The sequence below is a fragment of the Canis lupus genome, chromosome 1, assembly GCF_011100685.1.
Source record: "Canis lupus familiaris isolate Mischka breed German Shepherd chromosome 1, alternate assembly UU_Cfam_GSD_1.0, whole genome shotgun sequence".
In the NCBI taxonomy this organism is placed as follows: Eukaryota; Metazoa; Chordata; class Mammalia; order Carnivora; family Canidae; genus Canis; species Canis lupus.
Window position 1 is genome coordinate 99228459 of NC_049222.1, and position 26533 is coordinate 99254991.

Sequence of the window (26533 nt, forward strand, 5' to 3'; positions counted from 1 at the left end):
ACCTGCTCAGAAACCCAGCAGCTCAGAGGCATGCTCCCACCAGCCAGGCCCCATCCACTTCACAGACCAAGGACCAGGCCTGCATGACACCCCTGGCAGCCACCCTGCCCCAGATGTCACGTTCCAAACCCACTAACCCTGCCCGAGACATTTCCAGATCCCCAGCGGTTTCATCTGCCACAAATAGGCCAAGTTCTGTCCCCAAATGTGCTCATCAGAACAAGCGTGCAGAACCTGAGATCAGCCTCCTGTCCTGCTTTGTCCCCACACATGGCTTCAACTGGCAAGATGGCCCCCTCCTGGCCCCTGACCCCAAGTTGCTAACCAGGACTTCTGCAGCCACACCCAGGGCGGCCCAGCCCTGCAGCACTACCCAGATGTCTCAAACCCTGTCTGCCTGCTGCCCTTCCAAGCACTCTCTCCACAAAGCCCTGGAGAGGCCCCAGCCCAATGCCCGCTGCCACCAGGACTCCAGTGCAGCCTATCCCTGCAGGGAAGCTGTGGATGGGGCCTCACCCCGAAAGGCTATGGGGGACACTTCTCAGAGCAGGACCAAACACTCGGAAAGAAGAGGCTAGCACACCAGCAGCCACAGCAAATCCCCTTGGTCCCATGCCCCATGGGCTCCTCGGGGCCCAGATCCCCAGGGACTCCTGTCTGTGGGCCTCAGGCCCTAGGGCACCGACCTCCCTGCCTGTGCCAGCCTTACTGGCCACAGAGCCTGAGTCCCTCTGTCATTGGGGCTTCCTTCCTGCTGAGCGTCCACTGTCCCGAGGGCACCCACCAGCCTCAGCACCAGACCCACAGCCGGGGACCCCCCAGCAGGCCATCAGGGCTGCAGCTGGGGCCCCGGGGCAAGGGCTTACCGATCACACTCTTGGCAAAGGATGCTCTCTTGAGGGTGGCCAGGCCCAGGTCGCCAATCTTCACAGAGCCAGTGGGCCCCGTGATGAAGATGTTGTCACACTTGAGGTCCCGGTGGATGATGGGGGGCGTCCTGGTGTGCAGGAACAGCAGCCCCTTCAGAATCTGCCGGCACCAGCTGCGCAGCACCTTGGGCTTCATCACCTTGAACCGCTTCAGGTACCTGCGGGCGGGGCGCGGCTCACCAGCGGCTCCTGCAAGGAGGGCGCTTCCAAGACCGGAGGACGTGCATGTGCCACCCAGACCCCAGGCGGGGCTGCTCCTGCGAGAGGCCCTGGCGGACGGAGGCCCCGCGCCCTGGACCCGGCCCACCCCAGGGTCCGGCCAGCCGGCAGGGGCACGCTCACGTCTTCAGTGTCCCTGACGTCATCAGCTCGGTCACCAGCACGATGCACCTCTTGCCCCTGGCGCTGGACTCCCAGAAGTCATAGAAGCGCACGATGTTGGGGTGCTGCAGGCCCTTCAGCATCTCTGCCTCCTCCTTGAACCGCTGCCTCTCCAGCTTGGTGAGCTTCCGGTCCTGGAGAAACACACAGGCTGAGGCCTTCCCGGAGCCAGGGGCCCAAGCGGGGACTGCCTGCCTTCCTCATGGCTCCTGGTATGCAGGGCACAGCAGAGGGAGGGGCCTGGCGTCTGGGGTTGTAAAGGGTCTGCCCTGGCCCCTATGCTGGGTCCTCCCACACTCACGACCTCCAAGTCAGCAGCGCCGTGGCCCCGGATGAGCCCCTGCACCTGGACAAACCAAAACGGTCTCTGGGAGCCTGAGACTCCTGGAGAACCCACACTGCCACACTCGCACATCCTCCCCTAAAACACCTGTAAGGCCTCCTGTCCTCAACACCCGCATTCTGGGTGCTGTCGCAAGAGACACATCGGTTCCCTTCCAATGTACATGTACACGCAACTTCGAGGACACGCGACCAGAGCAGACGAGACCCAGGAACGAGGGTCCCAGGCAGGCCAGCGGTGCCGGGGGCACAGCACACAGGCCTCTAGGGTCTGAGCTGACCAGACATTATGGCTACCTAGGACCCAGCAACACCATTGTCCCTGCTGGGAGTCCCCATGGGGTGGTGCCCACCCAAGGCTATAGCCACGCCCTGCAAGGGAGGCACCAACACCCTTCACCACACAGACCCCTCCAGTACCCACCCTGCACCCTGCCCTGGGGCCACAGCCACAGCCCGCAGAGGTGGGCTCACCCCATGGAGTGCTCAGAGCCAACCACAGGGCTCCACTGTTGCCAGCCACACCCCAGGAACCGGCCATCCGCAGGCCCCAGCTCACACACCTGCACCCTCCAGCCCTGCCCCCACAGACCCTCCCTGGCCTCACAACCCCCAGCAGAGCAAAGAAACACCTGGAGAACCATCCCGTAGCTGACCCCAGAGAAAAATAATTCGGGGACAGATGCACTTCAAAAAATCTAGTTTATGTGCTCAGTGGAATGCAGGAGGCTGACACACATACGTGAAAGCAAGATTCTCATTAAAAAGGAACAGTCGAGAGGCACCAGGGTGGCTCCGCTGGTGGAGGTCCAACTCTGGGGGGGTTCAGGTCATGATCTCAGGGCCATGGGATGGAGCCCTGAGGGGCGTCTGCTGCAGGGTCTCCCTGCCCCTCCCTACTCATACTCTATGTAAGTAAATAGATAAGCATTTTTTTTAAAGTAGCAATCAAGAAAGTGCCCTGGCAAACAAAGCCTCCAGTTTTGTTTTTTTTTTTTAAGATTTTATTTATTTACTCATGAGAGACAGAGAGGCAGAGACACAAGTAGAGGGAGAAGCAGGCTCCCTGCAGGGAGCCCGATATGGGACTCGATCCCAGGGCCTGGGGATCACACCCTGAGCCAAAGGCAGACACTCAAGCACTGAACCACCAAGTGTCCCACGAAGGCTCCAGTTTGGAAATAAGATGAAACATCAGGTACAAATACACTAACATTTAATCCCGGCAATGACATGGAAACATACTTCACTCAGCACACGTGATGATTTACTTAAGAAAAATCAAGCCACAGACCGGAGAAATGGTTCCCAATGACACCTCTGACATGGGACTCCACCCAAACACACAGGACCCCTGCAATTCCACAACCAAACAGGGTGTCAGCAGATAAGATACAGAAATGGCCAACAAGCCACCCCGAGTGTCCAAGAAGACGTCCCTTCCAGCCCTGAGATGACACCTGATGCCCACCAGCAGGCCCAACTAAGGGGGCCACAGAACCGCAGGGGGCGCCAGGAGCAGCTGAGGCCTCTGGACGCATCAGGGGTACAAGGAGGGTTCACACCTGCCCAGGGCCCAGCCACTGCCCTCCAGGGACCCTCCAAGGACCCACCAGGGACCCTCCAGGGACCCTCCAGGGACCCTCCAAGGACCCACCAGGGACCCTCCAGGGACCCTCCAAGGACCCACCAGGGACCCACCCAAGGATCGACCACGGACCCGCCAGGGATCCACCAGGACCCACCCAGGGATCTACCCACAGACCCGCTTGGGACCCACCAGGAACCCTCAGGGACCCACCCAGGGACCTGCCCAGGGCGGCACACGGGTTCAGAGTAGCTCCACACAGAACAGCACCAAAGTCCAGAAAAATCAGAGCACCTGAGGCCAAGGATGTTCACTTCTGGGGTGGGGACTGGGGGGCAGGGGGGATGGATGGGGGGTGCAGGACCTGGAGGCAGGGGGGCAGGGGGAATAGTCTGCGTCCTCACAAAGGATGCGGGTCACACGTGTGTGCATCTCATCCACTTGGACACGTAATATCTGCATCTCATTACATGTAAATAATAGCTCGGGTTTTCAAAGGTCAAAAATTAAAGTGAAAACATCCAATAACCGAATCAGAGGAGCAGAAGTGGTAGCCGAAAGCCTGAGGTCTCAGAAGGGAGATGGCCGCCTGGTGAAGGTGTGTGTGGCGCCCAGGCCAGACCTGCCCCTGAAATACAGGCTCCCCAGCACAGAGCGGGGGATCGCAGTCCTGGAGCCCAGCCACATGGACATCAAACCACAAGGCCAACGGCTCATTCTCTCCCACGTGACAACCACAGCTTCCTTCTGGGCGCCCTGTCAGGCAGTCACTGCAAGAGGGTACCCACAAACCCAGCTCCTGCAGGGGGGGGTCGTGGCCTGGAGGGTGGGTGACAGAGGCAGGCCCTGCCTCATGGGGGGGCACGGGCGCTCCCCAGGTGCCCCCCACCCACTCTGCTTGCGAGGCCCTTCCAACCACCAACCACCCTCTGGTCCCTGATGCTGAGGAACCCCCACATCCTTTATGTGCCATCGTTCGACAGAAGTAAGAGACTTCACTGGACTTTCAAAGAAAAAGTTTGTGTCATAAACAGTAGAACCAACATGGACAGCCCCCCGCTGATGCCAAAGGGGAGAAATCAAAGGCCCTGCGGGAGCATCTAGGGCCGGGCCTGGAAGAGGAAAGTGCAGGGAGCAGGTCTCATTTATATTCTCAGCCACCTGGCTATTTTTAACTGTATGACACACCATTTGATCATTTGAAAGGTCAGCTGGCATGTCCTCAGAGTGCTGCCCAGTGCCCCTCATGGAGCTGCCCAGTCCCGGCCACGGCATGTGGCCAGCTGCTCAGTCACCCCACAGAGGGAGACCCACTGTGTGTGGGCTGAGGTCCTAATGGAGGTGCTAGGGGCCTCAAGGTCATGAAACAGGCCAGAGGGATGCCCCAAGTCAGGTGGTTCCTGCACAGCAGATAAGATACAGAAATGGCCAACAAGCCACCCCGAGTGTCCAAGAAGACTCAGCACATGTGATGATTTACTTAAGAAAAATCAGGTGGTTTTCTGCACAGGGTGGGGTCTGGGGGGTCAGCTCTCCCCACCAGACACGGAGGAGCAGTCACTCAGCAGCTTCCCCCCAGCAGGTCCCCAGAGATAGTGGGGGCCAATCAGATAAGGGACAGAAACATCCTGGGAAATGTCCCTCACCCCTCTAGCAAAGGGCCAGGTGAGGCATGGACAGCCTCCCGGGACAGGTGGTCTGAGGTCAGGGGACAGCCATGGGTACCCCCACCCCCGACCTCTCCCATACCCATAGAGAGTCAGCAGCCCTAGGGGCCTGGGAAGCCATCTCCTCAGCCAAGCAGAGCTGCCCCGCGACCCCGAGCCCAGGCAGGAGAAGGCAGGATCCACACCCAGGGCCAGCAGGAAGGTGCCAACATCTGCAGAGTCCCAGGGGGACGAGCTGACTCACACCCCATCCTGCCATTTGGTTGTAAATGAGAACAAATGCTCGCCTCAAGGACCTCTGCTGAGAACCATCCCAGTCGGGGAATCAGCCCAGGGCGGGGGCTCCAGGGACAGCGGACCCAGGAAGGGGTCTCTGTGGTCCCCAGCCCCAGGGAGAGGGCCCAGCCAGCCCAGGCCTGGAGGACGTGCCTAAGGCGGGAGGTGGGCCAGGGCCTGGGGCGTCCCTGAGGTGGTGACCGCACTGGAGAGCACAGGCATCCACCTCCCTCAGGCACCAGTCACAGGGCTCTGGGCCCGCAGACACCAGATCACACATGCCCAGAAACAGGGTGAGGGCACAGGTGGGCAGAGGTAAAGCCCTGAGACCTGGTGGGAAGGGTAGCACAGCTGCAACAGCACTGTGGCCGCTGGGCCCCCAAGACCACAGGCGTCCTAGGTCACGAGCAGCCACAGGACCCCCACCGCCCTCGTCACAGGGCAGACGGGCCCTGGCAGGAAACCAGCAGGAGACAAGGAGGATGAGGGGGAGTCCAGGCCTGCTCGGGGCCCCCGGCCACATGCACCAGCATCCACAGGGCACAGCACGTCCAGGGCAGGAATGCATGGGGCAAGCCTGAGCCACCTGGGGGCCCAAGCCAGCCTGTCTACCCAGCAAACCTCTCCCAGGACCTCAGGACTATCTGGACCTCAGATAGTCCCGGGCACCCAGATGGATGTGGTCAAGATGGGCCTCCTCTGCTCTCAGGCCTGAGTCAGCCCCCACAGTCCAGCTGGCCCCTTCCTGGCTGGCCACAGGGTCCCAGCTCCAAGTGGAGGCCTTGCTGGCCCGTCTCCTGCTGGAGTCCACTCTTTCCTGGAGGCAGGTGGACGGGGGATCAGGGCAGTGGGACAACGGAAACCATGAGTGGGGTCAGAACCTCGAGGTGTTCTCGGGGGAACATCTGCCCGAACCCTGGGCCCCTGGGCCAGAGATGTGGGCCACCACGGTGTGACATGTGCAGAGGGGCCTATGGGCACGGGAGCCAGCGAGAGAAACCCACCAGCCCTCCCTCCCTCCCGGGCTCCCGCCCAATAGGCAGTGTCTGCCCTGGGTGGGTGACCTGAGGCCCCACACCCTCTAGGAGGGGCCAGCCTCACCCCAGGCCACCCTTGCAGGGACGCCTCAGGCAGATGTGGACACACCTCGGTCACAATCAACTGAGATGAACACCTGCACCAAGGATGGGCCTGCAGGGATGAGGGTGAGGACACTGAGGACTGCCCCACCTCATGGCCAGCTGCTGCCAGGTCACCCTTGTGGGGCGGGGCCAGCCAGGAGTCACCTCCCTTTTGCCTTGTGGCTGTGCCCCCTCGCACAGGGTACAAACACTGGGGCACACCGGGAAGCAGTTAAGGTGTGAGGTCCTCGTGACAATGTACTGAATGCCTTGGAGTCTCCTCAGGAAGCAGAACCCCTCTCCCCTGCCCGCCTCCAACCCACGGAACCCCCAGAACCGCAGTTCTGGCTACTAAGGCGTGGAGGAGGGGATCCTGACACCTCCCAGTGCCACCCCCCCTAAAAGAAGTGGCCAGGACCTCACTCCCCTCCTGTCTAGAGGCCCTGTCCAGCCTGGGTGATCCTGCCAACAGGTCTAAGATGGCCCCAGAGATCAGGCTGCAGGGATTTCTGCCACCAATGGGCTCAAGCCAGGGGAGACATGCTCCCAGGCCTGAGTATCTACAGTGTCCCTTGGGACCAGCACTGCACCAGGGGGTGGGAAGGGGGACGGGGGTGACCCCCAGAGCCAGCACTGTACTGGGGGGACAGGGGAAGGGGGTGACCCCCAGGGCCAGCGCTGCACCAGGGGACACTCTGCCAGACAGACCCAGTACATGTGACAGAAGCTGAGGCCCCAGGGCTCACGTCTGCCCCAAGGCTGTGAACTGACTCCGCAGTTCCTCCCAAGGGGGGCAGCGAGAGCCTTAGGGCCACTGAACAGACAAGATGGTAGGGGGTCAGCGGCGCGCGCGAGCACACACACGCACACACACACACGCACGCGCGCGCACACAGACACACACACACACCTGAAATGAGCCGCGAGCTCTGGGCGTGACTCCAGGAGACACAGGAGCCCCCACCTTCTGCCCCAGACAACAGCCCCAGGCCACACGTGGCTGTGAGTGCCTGACATGGGCTCTTCCCAACACAGAGGTCATCCACGTGTAAGACAGTACACCAGCTTTCTGAGACACGGTAACTCCCTTTTAATTGTTTAAACCTCATTAATAGCTCACGCTTCACATCTTAAAAAAACAATACCCTGGATGTACTGAACCATAGAAAAATATTAAGATGAACTCCACCTGTTCTTTTCATACTTTCAATGTGGCTATTAAACCACGTACTCCCCACGTAGCTCACACTGCACTGCTCCTGCACAGCCCGGCCTCAGAGCGTCAGCAGCAGGCGGACACCAGGCGCTGGGCCACTGAGCAGAGTGTTGGCGTCTGAGGGTGAACACACGAGCTTTCTGTCTACTTTCTCCAGGAGGCCTCCACACTGGGAGAATGAACAGAATGGAGCAGAGAGGCCTTGCAAAGGCTGGGCTCGAGTCCAGACAGGATGAACACGGCCCGCCCTCATCACAGCATCTGCTAAGAGCACAAGTCCATCTTCTCTAGAGGAAACCAAGATCCCCCACCATTTCAAAGATCTCCATGAGCTTCAAATACGCTGATCAAAAATGGCCAGACCGACCAGGCCTGGCCAAGGCCAAATGACAGAACAGCAAGAGGGGAAAAAGGCAAACAATAGCAACAAACCCCCCCAAGGATCCGAATATTGTATCAGACAGACAGCAGCAGTCCTGTGATTGCTGTAGTCAAGAACATATGTAACTGAGAGAGAGAGAGAGAGAAAGAGACAGAAGGGGGGGAGAAAGAGGAGAGAGATGGGGGGAGACAGAGACAGTGGGGGAGAGAGAGAGAGAAACCAAGAAACAGACTCTTAGCTACAGAGAACACACTGATGGTTAGGAGAGGGGAAATGCGTGGGGCTGGGGGAGACAGGTGACGGGAGGAAGGAATGCCTGAAACTAATATTACACTGAATGTGAACTGGAATTAGGATAAAATTTAAAAACATAAAAAACTATCCAAAAAATCTGAAACATAAAAAATTCTTAAAAATGTCTTTTTCTTATGCAAGAAGTCAAATAGATAACCGAGATTCACCAAAATCTGTGTGCTAAGAACCAAATGGAAACTGGAACTAAGAAAGGAAACAGGGAACTTGAGACGGGGGCTCAGCAGCAAGTAAGACATGGCTGGAGACGGGATCGGCAAAGTGGAAGGCAAGCCCACAGGAAACACGCAGACTGGGACACAGATGCACAAACGCTGGAAACACGAGGAAGAGGAAACGCAGCTCATAGGACATGGTGAGAAGGTCCAACCTGTGCATAAATGGGATTCTGGAAGAACAAGGCATAAAGATGGGAATAAGGCAACATGCATAAAATAGTAAGTCCAAAGTTTTCCAAAACTGAAGCAAGACACTCAGACATAGATTCAAGAGGCGCTTGTATCAACCACGAGCAGGTGAAGCACAGGAAACAAACCACACTGGGTACGTTATGGCACGGAGTCCTCCACACCCCACAGGGCCTGCCCACCCCAGACTCCTAGACAGAACCCCACAGCCCCACAACCACCCTCCCCGCACTGCCCCTGCCTGCCAGGGCACAGAGCACTGAGGGAAGGGCCAGCCTCACGTATCAGTGTCCTTGAGCATGTCCTCTGTCCATCTGGACAAAGGCTGGCTCCTCCCTCCCGTGTATGGGCATCAGGATTCCCCGGGACGGGGCCAGGGCCAGGACTCAGGCTATGTGTGACCTGTACAAATGGATTGTCAGCTTTCTTGCTGAGGCTGTGCCACGTGCTCGGCCCCCAGTTCTGGGGTAGCACTCATCACAGGGAGTCTGCCCACCAGATGTGCCGGGCGTCCCCGATCCAGAAGGAGCCTGGGGGAGGTGTCCCACATGGGGCAGCGGGCACTGGGAGCCCCAGGGCGCACACACAGCCACCTGACCAAGGCAGCGCCACACAGGGCCACACAGCCTGACATGGCTTCGCCCCCAGCAGGCCTCTGTCCCAGCTGGTCCCCCCAGCATGCCCCAATCCCTACAGACCCCCGCCCTCCAAGTGGGCCATGTGGGCGCACAGGTGCCCAGGCAGGGCGCATGCAGGGCGAGCGGGCGGTAACAGCACGGGTGCTCTTCCCGCACGGAAACCTGTTTCTTCCACCGCCTTCAGGAGGACGCAAAGACCGCGTTACACAGACGACACGTGCCAGAAGGCAGGCTGTGCCCCCGCAGGGAAGCCATCCAAGCCTCGTGGCCTGGGTGCCCGCCGAGCCTCCACCGCACGGCTATTTATAGCAGAGCCTGCCCACGGCGGCCGTGGAGGGACAGGGAGAGCAGGGGCAGGCCGAGGGGCCGACCAAACGGTGAAGGAGAAGGGCTGCCTTCAGGAGGCAGGCATGGGGGCACCACTTCCTCTCCGCCCAGTCCTCTGCAGTTGGCTCAACTTCACCCACTATGAGCAGAGCGGCCCTCAGCCTGCCTCTGTCCCCTCCCTAGGGTGGGGACCACCATGCCCTCTCCCCTGTCTGTTCCCTAAACAGCTTCCAGGAGCAGAAGTCCTCATTCTGTAAAACCCACAGACCTGAATGCCTCCCCCTGTTGCTCCGGCTGGGGGGGGGTGGTGCTGTAGGTGCAGATGTGGCAGGAGACAGCCTCGTGGGGGGCACCCGAGGCCCCTGCCCCCCAAGCCTGTACTTGGGAGCTCACGCGAGATGCAGACTTTGGGAAGATTAATGAATGAGACACAACCAGTAACACTGAGAGAGGAGGCTGGACGGCAGTTCTCTTTCTGGCCTGTTTGGGATTTCCAGGATGACAAGGCAGAAATCGCTCTACTGGGCCTCAGCCCCTGATCTAGATGCCCCAGGCCTGACCCTGCGGGGGCAGCCTGGCCCGGCCCGACAGCCCCCTGCAAGCTGCAGATGAGGAGAGGGAGGGTCAGGCAGGGAGTGGCTCCAGGGACCCCAAGGCACTGCACACCCAGCCACCCCACCACGTGTGTCCCAGGGAAGCCCGGGAGAGGGCATCTCCAGCGTCTGAGGGGCCGGGGCCACACAACCCACTAGGCTTGCTCCTCAGGCACTCCCCTCCTGAGGACAGCAGGTGCATCGCAGGCCATCCCCAGCAGTCCTCACAGGCACACAGGTGCACCTGCCCCTCCCCAGGCACGTGCACCCAAGCAAGGGCCCCTGGAAATCCACAGCCCAGCCACAACGCCCACATGTGTGGGGGTCATACCCCAGAGTCTCCTCGGTGCCCCCCTGGAGATGCCTCAGCAGCAGGTGCCAAATACTGCACCTGCACATACTGCACCTGTGCTCATGGCCACCAGGACCAGGAGAGTGAGGGGCGTCCCGACTCCCGAGCCCAACATGACGCCATCCATGCGGGCCCTGTAGGGGCAGGAAGATGTCCTGGAAGGGGACACCCAAGACCACCCTAAACTCTGCTCTTATGGCCACCGGCTAAGCCATGAGGCTGAGGGGCTTCTGAGTGGCCTCTACCACGGCCACCCCATCCCCCCATCACCCAGAGTCACTGCCCTGAGCCCCAAACAGCCCGTGGACCCCCTACAGGCAGCTCCCAGGAGCCAGCATCTTCCACCCTGTCTACAGGGAAGAGCCAGCATCTACACAACCACGCGAAGCCCTCAGACCTCCCTGAAAGCTGCCCCAGCTCTCTCTGTGCGGTGCTCACTCAAAGAGTAAAAGTCAACACCAAAGATAAAATAAAATCTCTCCGCAGTGCCAAAAATACCTCCCCTCGGGATGAGGGAGCAGGCGCCAGCTTCCACAGCAGTAACTGTTGCTATGGATACAGGGCTCCAGCAGGCAGGGGGGTGGGAACAGAGATGAGGGAGGGAGGGGGCAGGGATGGCAGGGGATGAGGAGGGTTCAGGGAGGGGATGGGGCAGGGATGGGGAGGGGGCAGAGATGGGGGCAGGGATGGGGGAGGGATGGAGGGGGATAGAGCTGGAGGAGGGATAGGGAGGGATGGGGGAGGGGCAGAATTGGGGGAGGGGACAGGGATGGAGGAGGGATGGGGAGGGGGATAAAGATGAGGACAGGGATGGAGGCAGACATGGGGGAGAGGCAGAGCCGGGGGAGGGGGACAGAGATGGAGGAAGGCAGAGCCAGAGGAGGGGAGGGTAGTCTATGCTGTGGAGGCCATACCAGCCAAGCGTCCCCCTGCACACCCAGCCCTGGGAAGTTGGGCTGTGAGCCAGACCTGGTGGGGGGTGGGGGGGTACTGAAGGGCAGTGTGTGCACCAGAAAGCAGGGCATAAAGTGGACCTCCTAGGGAGGGGGGGCCCCAGATGGCCCTGACTCCTAGCCTGGCACTGACCCTCTGATCTGGACTGTGCCCCCACAGGGGAGCAGCACCACCAGTGGAACCCTGAGGAAACCCCACTCCCAGACTCCCTGCCTAGGGACCCCGGGCCCTGAGGCCCCACCTGGCACATGAGGTCTACTTTCCCTGTGGCCCCAGGACGTGTGTGGCTCTGCGATGGGCCTGTGCACCAACCCCTCTAAGTGCCGGGCCCAGGGGCAGGAGCCTGAGCTCCCCAGGACCCCCAGAGCCCCTCCAGGAATCCCCGGGCCATGGGCTGGCCCTGCCCCACTGCCTGAGGTTCTGCCCCATGGTGCTGGCCCTGTCCCCAGGAGGGGTGAGCAGGACGCTGCCCGCAGGGATGGGTTCCTAGAGAGGGGCTCCACCAACCCACTACCCTCACTGCTCCTGGCTCCTCCCCTCTAGCTCTTTGCCCTTGTCCTTGAAGAGGACTTCCATACCACTCCCCAGTGTCCCCGCACACCCACTGACCAGGCCAGGCAGTCAGGGCACCTGGGCTGCTCCTGAGCAGTACCCAATCACCCCCTGACACGAAGCCCCGCGGGCCCCAGCACCGCTCATAAGGAGCCCTGCCCATGGCCCTCTGTGGTCCGGGTGGCCCCTCGGGCCCTGGGCTGCACGCCGTCCACAAGGAGGCAGGATGACTTCCTGTCGCCGCCCAGCAAATGCCGTGCGGTCCACACCGCAAACCCTCTTTCTTTGAGCTCTAGGAGCCAGAGGCAGGAAGGAGGCCTCCAGGCCAAGTCAACAAGGTTTACACAGGGCCACCCCCCCCCGGGGGGGCTCCTCAGAGATTCTCTCCCCTGTCCACATTCTAGAGGCCACCACGTCCTTCTGTGGTCAGCACCCAAGGGATGACACCGGGTACCCCCAGCAGGGCTCTTCACGCAAGTACACCTGCAGAGTCCCTCCCGTAAGGGGGCAAAGCTACAGGCTGAGGCGTGCAGCCCCCACCCAGCCTCCCACATACCCTTGGGCCTGGAAAGGGCAGCTGCCCCTGCAGACTCCCCGCCAACCATCCCCGGGCCACCCCTGCCTGCCAGGGCAGTGAGGGTGTCTCCAGCACCACGGCCTCCGTAAGTAGAGGCCAGCCTCCCTGGGGTGCAGCCAGGGCTCAACCAGAGAAGGTGAGCAGGTCTGCACAGGGCTTCGGTGCACTGGCAGGAAACTGCCACCCTGCTTATTACAACCACTAATAATTATACCCTCGTGACTCAACCTCCACCAGCTACCCCTATCCTGGCCTCGCCCATAGTATTCTCCTTCCCCAGAGAGAACGCAGCAGAACCCTTTGCCAGAGGCCATCAGCAGTGAGGCTGCCCGGGATGCCCCAGGTACTGCCCCGCCCAAGGGCAAAGGCCCCGCCCAAGGGCAGGGCTGTGGCTCCCCTGCGAGGACCCAAGCACCTGCTCCAGGTCGTCGGCAGGGCTGCTGCAAAGGGCTCGGCCTTCCCACGGAAGCACTCCGGGGCAGGCAGGCCTGTCCCCAGGCGTGCCAGCCCAAGACAGCACGTGTGTATGCCCAGCCAGCCAGCAGAGAAGACGGGATCAGGAGCTGCTGCTGCCACACGCAGACCACAGGGGCAAGCGTGTGACACGTCTGCAGCACCAACAGGGCCCTACAGTGCCGGCTGGGCGCGCACCCCTCTGCTGGGCCGTGGGGTGTCCCCGCCAAGCCCTCGTCCCCTGGCTTCTCTGAACCTCTCCCCAGAGCCTGTGACCAAGAATGGGTCCCTCTTCTCGCGTCTGAAGGGCAAGACCCCACAGTGACCTCTGGCCAGGCGGGCAGCCTCCGGAGAGGCCCAGCCGGTTCCAGGTGGAGAGCTAGCAAGGCCGCCCTCTCCCCCTCACCAGGCCACAGGGGCCCGCTCAGCCCAGAAGCACAAAGGGCCTGCCTCAAAGCGCGAATCCGTGAGCCATCCAGGAAGCAGCCCGCGGGGCCGGAACGTTCCAGGATCACCGTCTCATCCCTCGGAACAGAGCAGCCCTTTGTTTGCTATCTCGGCCATCATCAAATATTTACAGGGGCTCACGGCCTATTCCAGGCAGGCCGCTGGGAGCCAACTGCCGCACTCCCCTGGACACGCGGAGGCGCAGGTGAGCAGGTGGGGCGAGGCGGGGCCTCCTGCAGCAGGACGCAGCGTGTCCTCTGGGGGGCCGCAGCCCAGGGCCGGCCAGGTGGGGCAGCTGGGGGAAGTGGAGGGCAGTGGTGTGAGCACATCCACCCAGCTGGCGAGAAGGTGCCCCGGGGCTGCACCCACGCCCTGACACCCTGTGGGTGGGGCAGGCAGTCGGCTGACACCCAGAGGCCAGGAACCCAGTCCACAGCCAGGGCTGGGGATGCCCTGTCCCACCCCCTGCAGCCTCCCTGGGGTCTCTGCCGCACCCTCGCTGCACCCTCCCAGCTCCACGGACTTGGGGAAGCACTCCTGAGATCAGACAAGCCATCACCCTGAGAGACAATTGCCCTCCTGTTTCCCTCCCCTCCTGCCCTGGCCACCCCGGGCACCCACACAGTCTGGCCCCCATGCCTGGGCCCCGAGCCCCCGCCTAGAACCCTCAAAAGTCCAGCTCAGGGGGTGCTGAGAAGAAAAACAGCTGGGCCTCGGTCCGGGAGCCGGCCGGCTCCACCTGGGCCCCTCCGCACAGAGACCTCAGCATCGCTGCCCACCAGGAGCGGGGGCCATTGCCTGCGGAGGATGGGGGTGTCCTCCTCCAAGGGCCCCTCCACCCCAGGCTGCTGAGAAGCGGTGACCCCGTGGACCCCGTGCAGAGTGACGACAGAGTTCTCCCTGAACCCAAGCTTACGGCCCCTCTGCCCCCAGGAGACGGCCCTCCTACTGCTGTGTGACAGCCGTCCAGGCAGGTGCCAGTGGCCCTGTGCTGGCCACCCAGCCAGGAATTCCCCAGCGCACAGACACAACCTGGTGGCTTCCTTCTGGGGCCCCAACAACAGCCGCACTGAGGACACAGGACGACCCCCCCCACCACCACCGTGCACCTGGTCCCTGCTGGAGGCCAGCACCTGCTGTGGGCAGGGCTGGGGTGGGGGTGGGGGTGTGAGCCCACCCCCACAAAGGCCCCAGGGACTGGGGAGGCAGGCGGGCCGCGGGCTGTGGGCTGTGAGTCACTGTCACACGTGTGAGCTCCGACACCACAATCATGACTTTGCAAAAATACCAAAGCACAGAAAACAGCGGAAAGAAGGGCAGGGGCCCAGGTGAGGGCTGCCGCATCAGGAAAGAGGTTTGGGGCAGTGTCGGCGTCCCTCCCATCAGCACCTTCCCAGAAGGGTCCCTAGGGAACCCCACCCTGCAGCACCCCCACGTCCTCACAACCCCCCCGCCCCTGCCCAGCAGCCCAATGCTGGAGTGAACAGAGGAGTGAACAGAGCCAGCAGGGGCTCCGGGCATGGACGATTCAGCCCAAATGGAGGACTGGGGTGTGGTCCCCTGGGGCTCCCTGATCCCGAAGGCAGGAGGCCTGCAGCCCGAGCCCCAGAGCCCCCGCACCCGCAGCCCAGCGTCCTGCCTCGTGTCCTGCTCCACTGCTGACCCCCTGGGAGGGTCCAGCATGATCCTTCCCAAGGTCTGGATGGTTCTAGCCACAGTGTCCCCAGACCCCAAGGCCCCAGGTCAGAGATAGTGGGGCAGCAGAGCAGCCCCTCCCTCACAGAGTCCCTTCCTCGTCACCTGATCTGGACCTGCCTTGGCCAGAGACCCGCACCCACGCCCCCAGGGGCACCTTGCGAGGACACAGTCTCTGTGGGACATGGCAGTGGACAAAGACTCAGACAGTGACAGGACACAGCGGAGGGATTGTGCTAGACAAAAACCGACATGACGACCAGACATAGCTCACAACTGGGGCCTGGATCCTGGACCCAAACCCGATTAGCTCCACTGGGAGGCACAGCCTGTGGCAGAGCATGGTCACCAAGTCAGACATGAGCGAGACGCACAGGTGCTTTCATGGGCACGCAAGGGGGCAAGTGCGCGGAGCCACAGGGACCAGACACATGGCAGGACACAGACCCTGGCCATCCAACTTCCCTAAGTTTTTCTAAATAAAATGTTTGTGGGGAAATGGAGACAGCATCGCTGGTGCGGGAGGAAGCCTGACGAGGGGTAAGGTGTCCGGGGTGGCGGGGGGAGACATGAGGTATCTGGACAGACCTGGGCGGGCACCCTCCCACAGCCTGACCCCCTCCCGCCAACAAAAGCCCCCACCCTTCACCCAAGGCCGAGACCCCTCTCCTGTAAAAGCGAGAAACCCAAAATTTCTCATGGTGGTTCTGCAGACCCAACTAGTGCGCAAGTGGTCTGGGAGCCTGAGAAGGGCCTCCCCACCCCTTGGGGCTGCAGCCAGCTGATAGCCATGCCCAGACCTCCCCATGGACAAGGCCCCAGGCCAGGGCAGGATGCGGGGCCCCAAGCCAAGCCTCACTACATGCCCCTCCACCCCAGTGGCTCCTCTGCCCCAGGGCTCATACTGTGGCATCTTTATTTCAGGGATCACTGTGGGGAGGCCTCCCTCCTGAACATGTTGGGAGACTCACCACCTCAGGAAGGCGGGCGTGAGAGGGACCACCTGTCCGGGCCCTCCTGGCACCAACACCCCTGGATAGACCTACGGGGAGCCCCTAACCCAGAGCTGCCGCCTTGTGCCCAGGAAGACTCAGTCCAGCACCAGCTTCTCCCCGCACAGCCAGCCCAGTGGAGAACTTTCTAGAACAGCACACAGACAGCGACAAACCCTGAACCACAGCCTCCATGTAAAAACCAACGGCATGAGAAGACCCTTTAGACACAGAAAGATTTTAATACCTGTCACACCCCCCTGGGGCACCTGGATGGCATAGTCGGATGAGCACCCGACTCCTGATTTCAGCTCAGGTGGTGATCTCAGGATCCTGGGATCCAGCCCCACATGGCCCCCTGCGCAGGGCAGAGTCCACTGAGGTTTCCCTCTCTCCCTCAGCCCCTCCCACCACACGCAAACATGCCCTCTTTCTAAAAATAAAATAAATCCTAAAAAACTGAATGAATGAATGAATGTGTGGGTGGGTGACTCAATCCCGGGACGCCCTGTGATAGAGGCCACAGGTGCAGAACACCCACAGTGTAGGGACAAGAACCCGAAGGTCAGGCCACATCAGAACATAAAGGGGACTGGAATCAGGCATTATCTAGGCGGCTGTGACGGTGGCTTTTCTGACCGTGTTTGCAGAGGTACTAGGTCCCTGCAAGGATTTAGCAGGAAAGACAGAATTCGCCCCCCAGAGCCTCCCTTTGTCAACATGCACATCAGGGACATTGACAGCTGCCGGCTGGCCTACAGGTGAGCTCCTACAGGTGAGCTCCTCACCGAGGCATCTCCCTCCGTAGCGGGTTGTGGTTCTACCTCGCCTCACGGGTGGCTTCACTACCTGGAAACGCCCTGAGCCCCCCCGCCCCCCATCACCCGGTCCCTGCCTCGGCCTGTGGCAATCCTGACCTGTTCACAGCTGTATAGCTGAGCCTTTTCCAGAACTCACGTCATTGGAACCTTCTCCACCCACATTCTTCTTAATAACGTCCAGTTAGGGCTCATCTCTGTCTTCCCACAGCTGGCAGCACATCTCCTTCGCTGCCAAGTCACCTTCCCTGGGCTCATGGACCCGGCCGATGTGTCCAGCACCCACGGAAGGACGTTCCCGATGCTTCGGCAATTACTAATAAAGCTGGGTAAACATCAGAGTGTGGGATTTTGTGTGCAGTTAAGTTTTTTAGCTGGTTGAGGTCAACACCTAGGGTTTGCCTGCTGATCAAATGGCAAGAGCGTGTTTAGCTTCTTTGGTTGTGGGGGTTTTTTTATGATTTTATTTAGTTGGGAGAGCGAGAGAGAGAGTAGGGTTGGGGCAGAGGGAGAAGCAGACCCTCTCCCCCAGCAAGGAGCCTGATATGGGGCTCGATCCCAGGACCCTAGGGTCACAACCTGAGCTGAAGCCAGAGGCTTCACCGACGGAGCCCCCCACGCACCCCTGGCATGTTTTGTCTTGTGAGAACCTGCCGAGCCATCTTCAGCAGCGAGGGTGGCAACTTGTGTCCCCTGTAGCCTGCCGGGGTGCACCAGGTGCTGTTGGTGTCCTGGACATCCGCTGGGCCAGCAGGCGAGCGATGGGATCCTGTTTTAATCTGCATTTCCCTGCTGACACGTGACGTGGAGCATCTTTTCACGTGTTTGTTTGCTGTCTGCTTGTCTCCTCCGGTGAGGTGTCTGTTGAATAAGGTCTTTGGCCCGTTTTTCAATCAGGTTGTTTGTTCTCTAACTGCTGAGTTTTAGGAATTCCTTTATGTTATGCGACAGCAAAAGTTTGTGTTTTGTTTTCCCATGATTGTGCCCTTGGTTTGTACCTAAAATGTCACTGCCAAGAGCATCACCCTGAGACCAAAACCAAACAAAGACCGCACAAAAAAAGAGAACTACAGGCCAACATCCCTGATAAACACAGATGCATAAATCCTCAACAAAACAGTAGCAAATTGAATCCAACACTACATTAAAAAATCATTCACCACAATCAAGCGGGATTTATTCCTGGGCTGCAGGGGTTCAACATGCACAAATCAATCTGCGTGATAGATCCCATCAACAAGAACAATGTGATCGTTTCAATAGATGCAGAAAACACATTTGAGAAAGTACAATATGCATTCTGGAAAAAAGCTCTCAACAGTTATACATACGTGTAGGTATACACGTATATATGAAAAACCCAAGCTAACATACTCAATGGGTAAAAACTAAGCGCTCTTCCCTGAAAGTCACAAACATGACCGGGATGCCCACTCTCACTGCTGTTGATCATCACAGCACTGAAGTCCTAGCCTCAGCAATCAGACAAGAAGAAATAAAAGGCATCCATATTGGTAAGGAAGAAACAAAAATTTCACTATTTGTAGATGACATGATACTCTATAGAGAATCGCTAAAGACTCCACCAAAAAAATGACTAGAACTGATCAATGAAACCAGTAAAGTCCCAAGATACAAAATCAATGTACAGAAACCTGTTGCATTTCTATACAGAATAAGAAAGTAGTGGAAAGACAAATTAAGAAAATAATGCCATTTACAATTGCCATGAAAACAATAAAATACCAAGGAAAAAAACCAATGAAGGAAGGCAAAAACCTATACTCTGAAAACTATAAAGCACTGATGAAGGAAATCGAAGAGGATACAAGGAAATGGAAAAACATTCCATGTTCATGGATGGGGAGAACAATATTGTTAAAATGTCTACACGACCCAAAGCAATCTGGAATAAACAATCCTAAAATTGGTATGGAACCACCAAAGACCCCCAATAGCCAAAGCAACCTTGAAAAAGCAAAGCAAAGCTGAGGGCATCACAGTTCCTGACTCCCAGTTATATTACAGAGCTGTGGTGATCAAGAGAGTATGGTATTGACCCAAAAACAGACACACAGATCAGTAGGACAGAATAAAGAACCCAGAAATGAACACACAATTACAGAGTCAATTAATTTTAAACAAAGCAAGAAAAAACATCCAATGTTTAAAAAAAAAAAGTCTCTTCCACAAATGGTGCTGGGCAAACTGGACAACTGCACGCAGAAGAATGAAACTAGAGCACTTTCTCACACTATGCACAAAAATAACATCAAAATAGATGAAAGACCTAAATTTGAGACAGGAAACCATCAAAATCCTAGAGGAGAACACAAGCAGGAACCTCTGTAACCTTGGCCACAGCAACTTCTTACTAGATACATTGCCAGAGACAAGAAAAACAAAAGCAAAAATGAACTATTGGGACTTCATCAAGATAAAGAGCTTCTGCACAGTAAAGGGAACAGTCAACAAAACTAAAAGACAACCTACAGAATGCGAGAAGATATTTGCACATGACACATCAGACAACAGGGCTAGTATCCAAGATCCATAAAGAACTTATCAAGCTCCGCACCCAAGAAACAAACAATCCAGTCATGAAATGGGCAGGAGACATGAACAGATGTTTCTCCAAAGAAGACCTCCACATGGCCAACAACCACATGAGAAAATGCTCTGCATCACTTGGCATCAGGGAAATACAAACCAAAACCACAAGGAGATCCTGCCTCACACCAGTGAGAATGGCGAAAATTACCAAGACATGAAACAAATGTTGGAGAGGATGTGGAAAAAGGAGAACCTTCTTACACTGCTGGCGGGAATGCAAACCAGTGCAGCCACTCTGGAAAACTGTGGAGGTTCATCAAGGAGTTAAAAATAGAGCTGCCCCGTGACCCAGAAATTGCACTACTGGGTTGCAATTTTTGGGTGCAAATTGCACCCAAAGATACAGATGCAGTAAAACGCCGGACACCTGCCCCACAGTGTACATAGCAGTAATGTCTACAATAGCCAAACTGTAGAAGGGCCTCGATGTCCTTTGACAGATGAAAGGATAAAGAAGATGTGGTATATATATATACAACGGAATATTACTCAGCCATCAAAAGGATTAATACCTAACATTTACATTGACGTGGATGGAACTGGAGGGTATTATGCTGAGTGAAGTCAGTCAGAGAAAGACAAATATCATATGATCTCACTTATATGTGGAATTTAAAAAACAAAACAGAGAGAGAGAAACCAAGAAACAGACTCTTAGCTACAGAGAACACACTGCTGGTACCAGAGGGGAGGTGGGGGGGATGGGGAGACAGGTGACAGGAGGAAGGAGTGAGAAGAGTAAGGTCTGCATGTGGGTTCACTTCTTTGCGCGTGGACGTCCAGTTGTTCCAACACCCTGTGTTGAAGAGACGGCCTCCACTCCACTGATTTCCCTTTGCTCCTTTGTCGCAGGGCGGTTAACTCCATCACGTGGGTCTGTCCTGTCTCGTTGAACCAGTTGTCTGCTCTTTCGCCCATTCCACACTGTCTTCATCTTCTTTCTTTTATCCTTTTCCAAAAAAACTTAACGTGTATTTAAAGAAAGCTGACACCAATGAGAGGCAATGATCGAGCAGTCCGGAAAATCTTAGAATTCAGCCCTCCGGGGAACAGAACCAGGTCTGAAAACTTATTTGAAGTGAGAAAACCTGCAGCCAACCATCCCCACCTGGGGCCTCTCCACACCCAACATGGGCCCTAATCTGCGTGTGGCCACAGGCAGATCCTCGGCAGCTCCTCAGAAACTCCAGCTACCGGGGTCACACCCTCCCTTACCCAGCAGGGAGCACAGGCCCCAGCCCGCCTGCACCTGGGGGGCCTACCCCACGGGGACCAACTACGCCTGCAGGCAGGCCTCCATGCTCTTCTAGGGTCAGCCAGCTCTCACTCCAGTCTCTGCTTTCACAATCATGTGCAGGGTGTGCTTCACCCTGCTCAGGGCTCGATGCCAGACATTTCCCGACAGTCCCGACCACCCCAGGACGGTCAGCCTGCACTCTTCCCACATCACAAGCAGGTAAACCAAGGCTCACAGCAGGTGCCTTCCCCAGGCCTCCCCACGGGGACACTGTGGGCCTGGGATGCCCAGCCCACCTGCCAGGCTCCTACATGCCCCCCAGCACCTTAGGCCAGTTGCCACCCCACTCGGCTACATGTGGGGCAAAGGAGACCCAGGCACACAGCCCGAAACTCCATTGACCAGGTCAAGTTCTATTCCCTCAGAGAGGTTGACCTGAAGCTCCATGTTGTCACCTTGGACATCATCCAGCCTCAGCCTACAGCTGGGCTGGAGCTACAGGCCCCCAGTGAGGCCTACAGCCACGCACAGGGCCAGCCTGCCAGCCCAGGACCTCAGGATGGCCTCCCCCCACACGTGTCCGTCCCGCCTCCCACAAGCTTCTAGAAAACACCCCTCCTCTGTAAGGGCCTTGCTCTCCCACCGTGGGGTGGTCTGTCCCGCTCCCCCAGGCTGGAACCAGGGCATGCGCTCAACAAATGCCAGCTGGGCCAATGAGCCACAGCCGCCTGTGCCGCTGACAGGGGACCTGGCATCTGGAACCTCCTGGGACAGCTCCCCACCACCTGTGTTCCAGCTAACAGCCCACCTGCAAAGCCTGTGCACCTGCCTAAGCCACGACCCAGAAATGACACTGGCAGTTGGGGGGTGAGGATGCCCACTAGCCCCCCACACTGAGTCTGGGGCCCATGTGACTTGGCCATCATCAGGCCCGAATCTGGCTCAGCCCACCTCCGAAGATGCCCTGAAAGGCACCTGCTGAGCCGTGGGAACATGCCACAAGCATCCAGGGCGCCCACAACAGTGACCACAGCTTGGGGTGCTCATCTATCACTGCTGACCACACTGCCCCCCAACATGGCACCCCAGGGCTGCAAAGGCAGGGGGACAGAGAGCCTGTCAACAGAGGTCTCCCGGCAACCAAACCAGAACCAGAACCACAAAGGGCCCAGCATCGGAAACGGGGAACGTGGCTCAAGGCAACAAGCTCTATGCTGGCCTGCTGACTTCAAACCCCAGTTGTCGACAGAACTGCACAATCACATCATGTGCAAATAAAGACACGCAAGATGCCCAGCAGCCAGCGTCCACCTGGGCCCCAAGGGCCACACATCATGCTCCAGCAAGCACAGCGGCCTCCTCATGTAGCCCCCACTCACAGGTCTGACCACGCATGGCCACTGAGAGAGCACACAAGGCCACCGAGGGGGCCTCTCAACCCGGGTACGAAGCCACCCAGCACAGCAGGTGTCCCTGGTCTGCGGAAGACACAGGTGGGGCACACGCGGCCATGGAGGGTCTGCTGGGCTGGACTGGAGGGAGGCTGACCCACGATGCTCTGAGGGCAACAAGGGGACGGGCACACCCAGCACACCCACACACCCACACGCAATGAGCCTCCCCGGGTGCAGCCAGGTGAGCGGCACATAGACATCTGGTATGGCAGGCACGTTGGGGACACACAAGGGGGATGCCAGAGGTCCCCTGTCAGCAGGCCCTGTGGTCTCCAGGCCTGGCGTGCCCCTCGGAAGCCCAATCACCCCTGGGCAAGGCAGAGCAGAGGACGACATCACGAGAGCACCCACGGGGTCTGGGAACCCGTGCCTGGCTGCTGTGCTCAGCCCCCCACAGCTTATCTGTAGATTCATCCTGCCCTACGAGGGCCCCACAGGTACTCCCAGCAGAGGGTCCAGGATCAACACCCCCATGAGGCAGCACAACCCCCACAGGGCACGCAGGCCCCAACTCCAGCACAAGAAGCACGGTCCCAGGAGGGACCCCCCCACCACCCCGGAGCAGTGCTCAGCCCTGCAAAAGCAGCTCCCAAAGCCTCCTGAAGACGGACCACAGCTTCCCCGAAGGCAGGGCCACAGACAGGGGATACTGAAACCAGGCTCTCTCCAAGATCCTGAAGAAGACACAAGTGACAAACAACCCTGGGGAGGCCAGTAGCCCACCTGACACAGCTTCCAGGTGCCAGCCGCACCTGGGCTGGCCGCGCTCTCTGCCCTCAGGGACCCCCACTGGCTCAGAGGTGGCAGCAGGTTCCCTCAGATCTGCCCCTACACAGGGACTGGGTCTACACAGGCCCAGAGCTAGCCAGGGACAGCACGGGGGACATGGGACATGTGCAGGGGCAGCCCCTCGGGGTGTGTGCATGTACTTCTGCTACTGCTCTCATAATATATCTGGTACCAGATTAAAAGTTCATTCAAAAGAATAAAGGCGGGGAGGTAATACTTTAAAATGGCTTCCCTCTAACAGCCAACGTGAGCTCGGGCTGTCCTGAGGACTGAGGAGGGACCATGCCTGGTCGCAGAGCCCTTCCCACACTGATTCACAGAGGTCGTCCTCGGAGCCAACCCCCGCCCCAGGTCTGGACACTGCCTTTCCCGCTCTGGCGAGGCGATGTCCTCTGTTCTGGCGGAGGCCACCAGGTGCACCTGCCCCCCCAGCGTCCTAAGGGCAGGAGAAGGAAACACTCTGGAGAGTCAGTTTTGGGGCATTCCAAAGCCGCCAGCCAAGGTATCTCCAGGGGGCTGAGGAAGGGGAGGCTACGGAGCTCTCCATGCTAAAGGCACAGCTCCTGGTCACCCACCCTCTACCGGGACACTGACCACAGCAATCCTGGGGGCCGGGAGCTGATGAGCACCTCCACGCGGGGCACTAGGAAACCCCTCCCCGGGCACAAACCCAACGTGCCACCTGCTGCCCTGCCTGGCCGCATGGTGGTCCCAGAGCCCTCCTCGCACCCTCGCCTCCTCCACAGAGAATGGCCTGCCAGGATAGAAGCTTCCTCTCTTGCCTGTGTCCTCGAGGGTGACCTTGGGGGGTCCCCAACAACACGCATGGTATATAACAGCCTCCTGGTTGGCAAGGAGGCCACTGGACACCCCCGGGCTCTTGGCTGCTGCCCGACTGCTCCAGACCCCATCTCCCATAGGGCCCCCCGGGACCGGCCCAGCAGAGGCAGCTGACCCCAGATGCTGCCCAAGGAACCGGAGGAAACACTAGCTGCCCCGTCGTCGGGGGAATTACAAGGACAGCGTCCCGCCGATGGGACTCCCAGCACCTCCTGTTCAGGACACTCGGGAAGCCCTCTCCAGCCTTCCCACCACCACCCAGAGTCCAGGCATAAAAGACCCCTGGACAGCAGCCAGGCTCCAGGCCTGTGTTCTGCTCAGGGAGCTGGAGGCAGAGCCGAGCCGCCTGCCTTACCTTACAGGGAACGGAAACGAAGAACCCTTCCAAGGGTCATGTGCGCCTGCAATGCCTCATCACGGCTGAGGCCTACCTCAGAGCCCGCCTCCTGCCGCCCCCAGTCCTGCCCGCCACCCTGCACTGGCCTTCCTTCCAAGGCAAAGCACCAGTGGGGGCCCGCGGCGCCAGGCAGGGTCACCTGGTGAGAGGGAGAGGGTGGGAAGAGAAGGCACAGGGCCCGCTCGGAAACCCGGGGTCCCCGGCTCCTCTGCGGTCCTCCCTTTCTCCTGCGGCAGCGAAGCCCTGCTGCTCAGGGAGGGAGCAGGCTCAAGCCACGCCATCATCCTTGGCACACCAGGGCCCCAAGACCACAAACCACCAAAGCCACCTCTCAGCCACGAGGAAGCAGGACTCGGTCCCTCCTGGCGGGCTCCACTGGATGCCACCAGCCCTGCCGACAAAACTCCACATTCCTACTGCAAAGCCAAGGGACTGCAGGAAAGGGTGGCCTCCGCAGTTCTTTGTCTCTGGAGAGGGGCCAAGGACAGGTTGACACCCACCAAGTGAATGGGGCTCACACACACACAGGCCATGCTGCAGGGGCCCAAAGGACAGACCAACCGAACCCAGTTTCTGAGCCAGAGGCAGGCAGCCTGCAGTGTGGCGAGCTGCCCTGCATCAGGCCTGGAAGGCTCCGCTAACTTCACAGGGTGCCGGGTAGGCTTACACCCGGCCTCCAGCTCTCCTTGCTCAGGAGAGCCCCACGCCTGGCAGCTGACCCCCTCACCTCCCCCCAGTGAGGGAGGGCCTGTAAACACCGCTCTGCCGGGCACTGTCCTGGCTTCCAAGGCTGGCCCAGGCAGCTCAGGTTACCGTTTATATAATCTTCCGGGGCTAGGGCTGACACAGCCAACGTGAGGGCAAGGTTATGAAAAATCCATGTCCAGAGCCTTTGCATCAAAAAGAAAAGAAAAAAAAAAAAAAGAAAAAGAAAAAGAAAAAAAAGGGGGGGAGCCCCAACCCTCCCTGCATTTTGTACGACTTGGTCTTACGACCTCTGACACGTCCATTTCTCGAGCCCCTGGGCTCTGGGAGCGCGGGGAGGCCGCGGAGGCACTTCCAGGCCCTGGGCAACCCCACCTCGCACAGACCCGGGTGGGCGCAGCCCCGCCACCGTCCCCGCCGCCACCGTCCCCGCCGGGGCACCTCCACCTCGCCGGGCTCCAGAAGGCGCTGGCTTCCCGCAGCCGCGCTCCGCTGCGCACAGACACCTGGCTGCGGCCCACCCGGCCGAGCCGAGCCCCACCGTCACACACGCCCTCCAAGCCCCACCGGCCGGCGCGGACGCACCCCGGGCCACCGCACAGGCCGCCCGCACCCTCACCTGCAGCTCGCACCAGGCCACCTCCACCCAGGTCTCCGTGTCCAGCCCCTTGTAGACCGTCTTGAACGAGCCGCGGCCCAGTTCGATGTCGAACTTGAGGAAGCGGCCGTCCAGGGAGGTGGCCACGGCCTTGAGGTCATCCTCGTCGTCCTCCTCCTCCTCGGGCTCTTCCCGGCGCGCGCGCCCGGGCTCGGGCCTCGCCTCGGGCGCCGCCGCGTCCTCCCGCGCCGCGGCCGCCGCCGCCTCCTGCTGCTCCCGGGGGTCGCCGGGGGGCGAGGGCGCGGGGTCCGGGCGGAGCTCCTGCGCGCCCGCGGGCTCGGGGCCGGGGTCGGCTGGGGCGCCGGGGGGCGCGGCGGCCGCGGGGGCTGCAGGGGCGGCGGGGCGGCCGCGGGCGCGCTCGGCGATGAGGCGGCGGGTCTTGCAGAGCAGGAGCACCCGGCGCTGCAGCGGCTGCGGGGGCTGCGCGCTCGGCGCCTCGGCCGCCTCCAGGCCCGGCGGCTCCTCCTGGTCCGACTCCACCACACTGCGCCGCAGGAAGCGCTGGGGCCCGGGCCGCGCCGCCCGCGCCCGCGGCACCGCCGCCGACTCCGCCATGCCCGCGGGCCCCGCGCCGCGCCCGGCCTCCGTCAGCAAGCGGGGGCCGCCATCGCCGTCCATCTCTGCGGGCAAGGACACCGGCCGCGTGAGCGCCCGCCGCCGCACCTGCCCGGCCGCGGAGGGGACGGCGCCGCCGCGCCCGCCCGCGCGCCCCCCGCCCCGGGGAGGGTCTGCACCGCGACCCGCCGGCCGGGCTGCGGGGGCGAGGGGCGCCCGCCGGGGCCTCCCCGGGGGCGGGCTGCGGCGGAGGCCGGGGGAGAGGC

General features: G+C 59.9%; 1 protein-coding gene and 2 long non-coding RNA genes across 9 annotated transcripts in view; 1 reads left to right on the plus strand and 2 right to left on the minus strand.

Annotated features, from left to right (window-relative positions):
- WNK2 (WNK lysine deficient protein kinase 2) overlaps window positions 1-26330 on the minus strand; it is a 100408-nt gene extending 74078 nt beyond the window's left edge. For all 7 annotated transcript variants that reach the window (XM_038527380.1, XM_038527381.1, XM_038527379.1 and 4 more), the window contains exons 1-3: window positions 25674-26330; window positions 1272-1444; window positions 867-1087 (exon numbers count right to left, since the gene is read on the minus strand). In XM_038527380.1, coding sequence (XP_038383308.1) covers window positions 867-1087; window positions 1272-1444; window positions 25674-26330 — 1051 coding nt within the window. The remainder of the gene's footprint in view (window positions 1-866; window positions 1088-1271; window positions 1445-25673) is intronic.
- On the plus strand, window positions 11571-16673 carry LOC119870862. The gene is made up of 2 exons (XR_005354386.1): window positions 11571-13719; window positions 16134-16673. It is a non-coding gene; the product is annotated as an uncharacterized LOC119870862 (long non-coding RNA).
- Window positions 20266-23029, minus strand: LOC111097145. The gene is made up of 2 exons (XR_005354387.1): window positions 21821-23029; window positions 20266-20581 (listed from the first exon to the last, which is right to left on the minus strand). It is a non-coding gene; the product is annotated as an uncharacterized LOC111097145 (long non-coding RNA).
- Window positions 26331-26533: the final 203 nt, after the last annotated feature.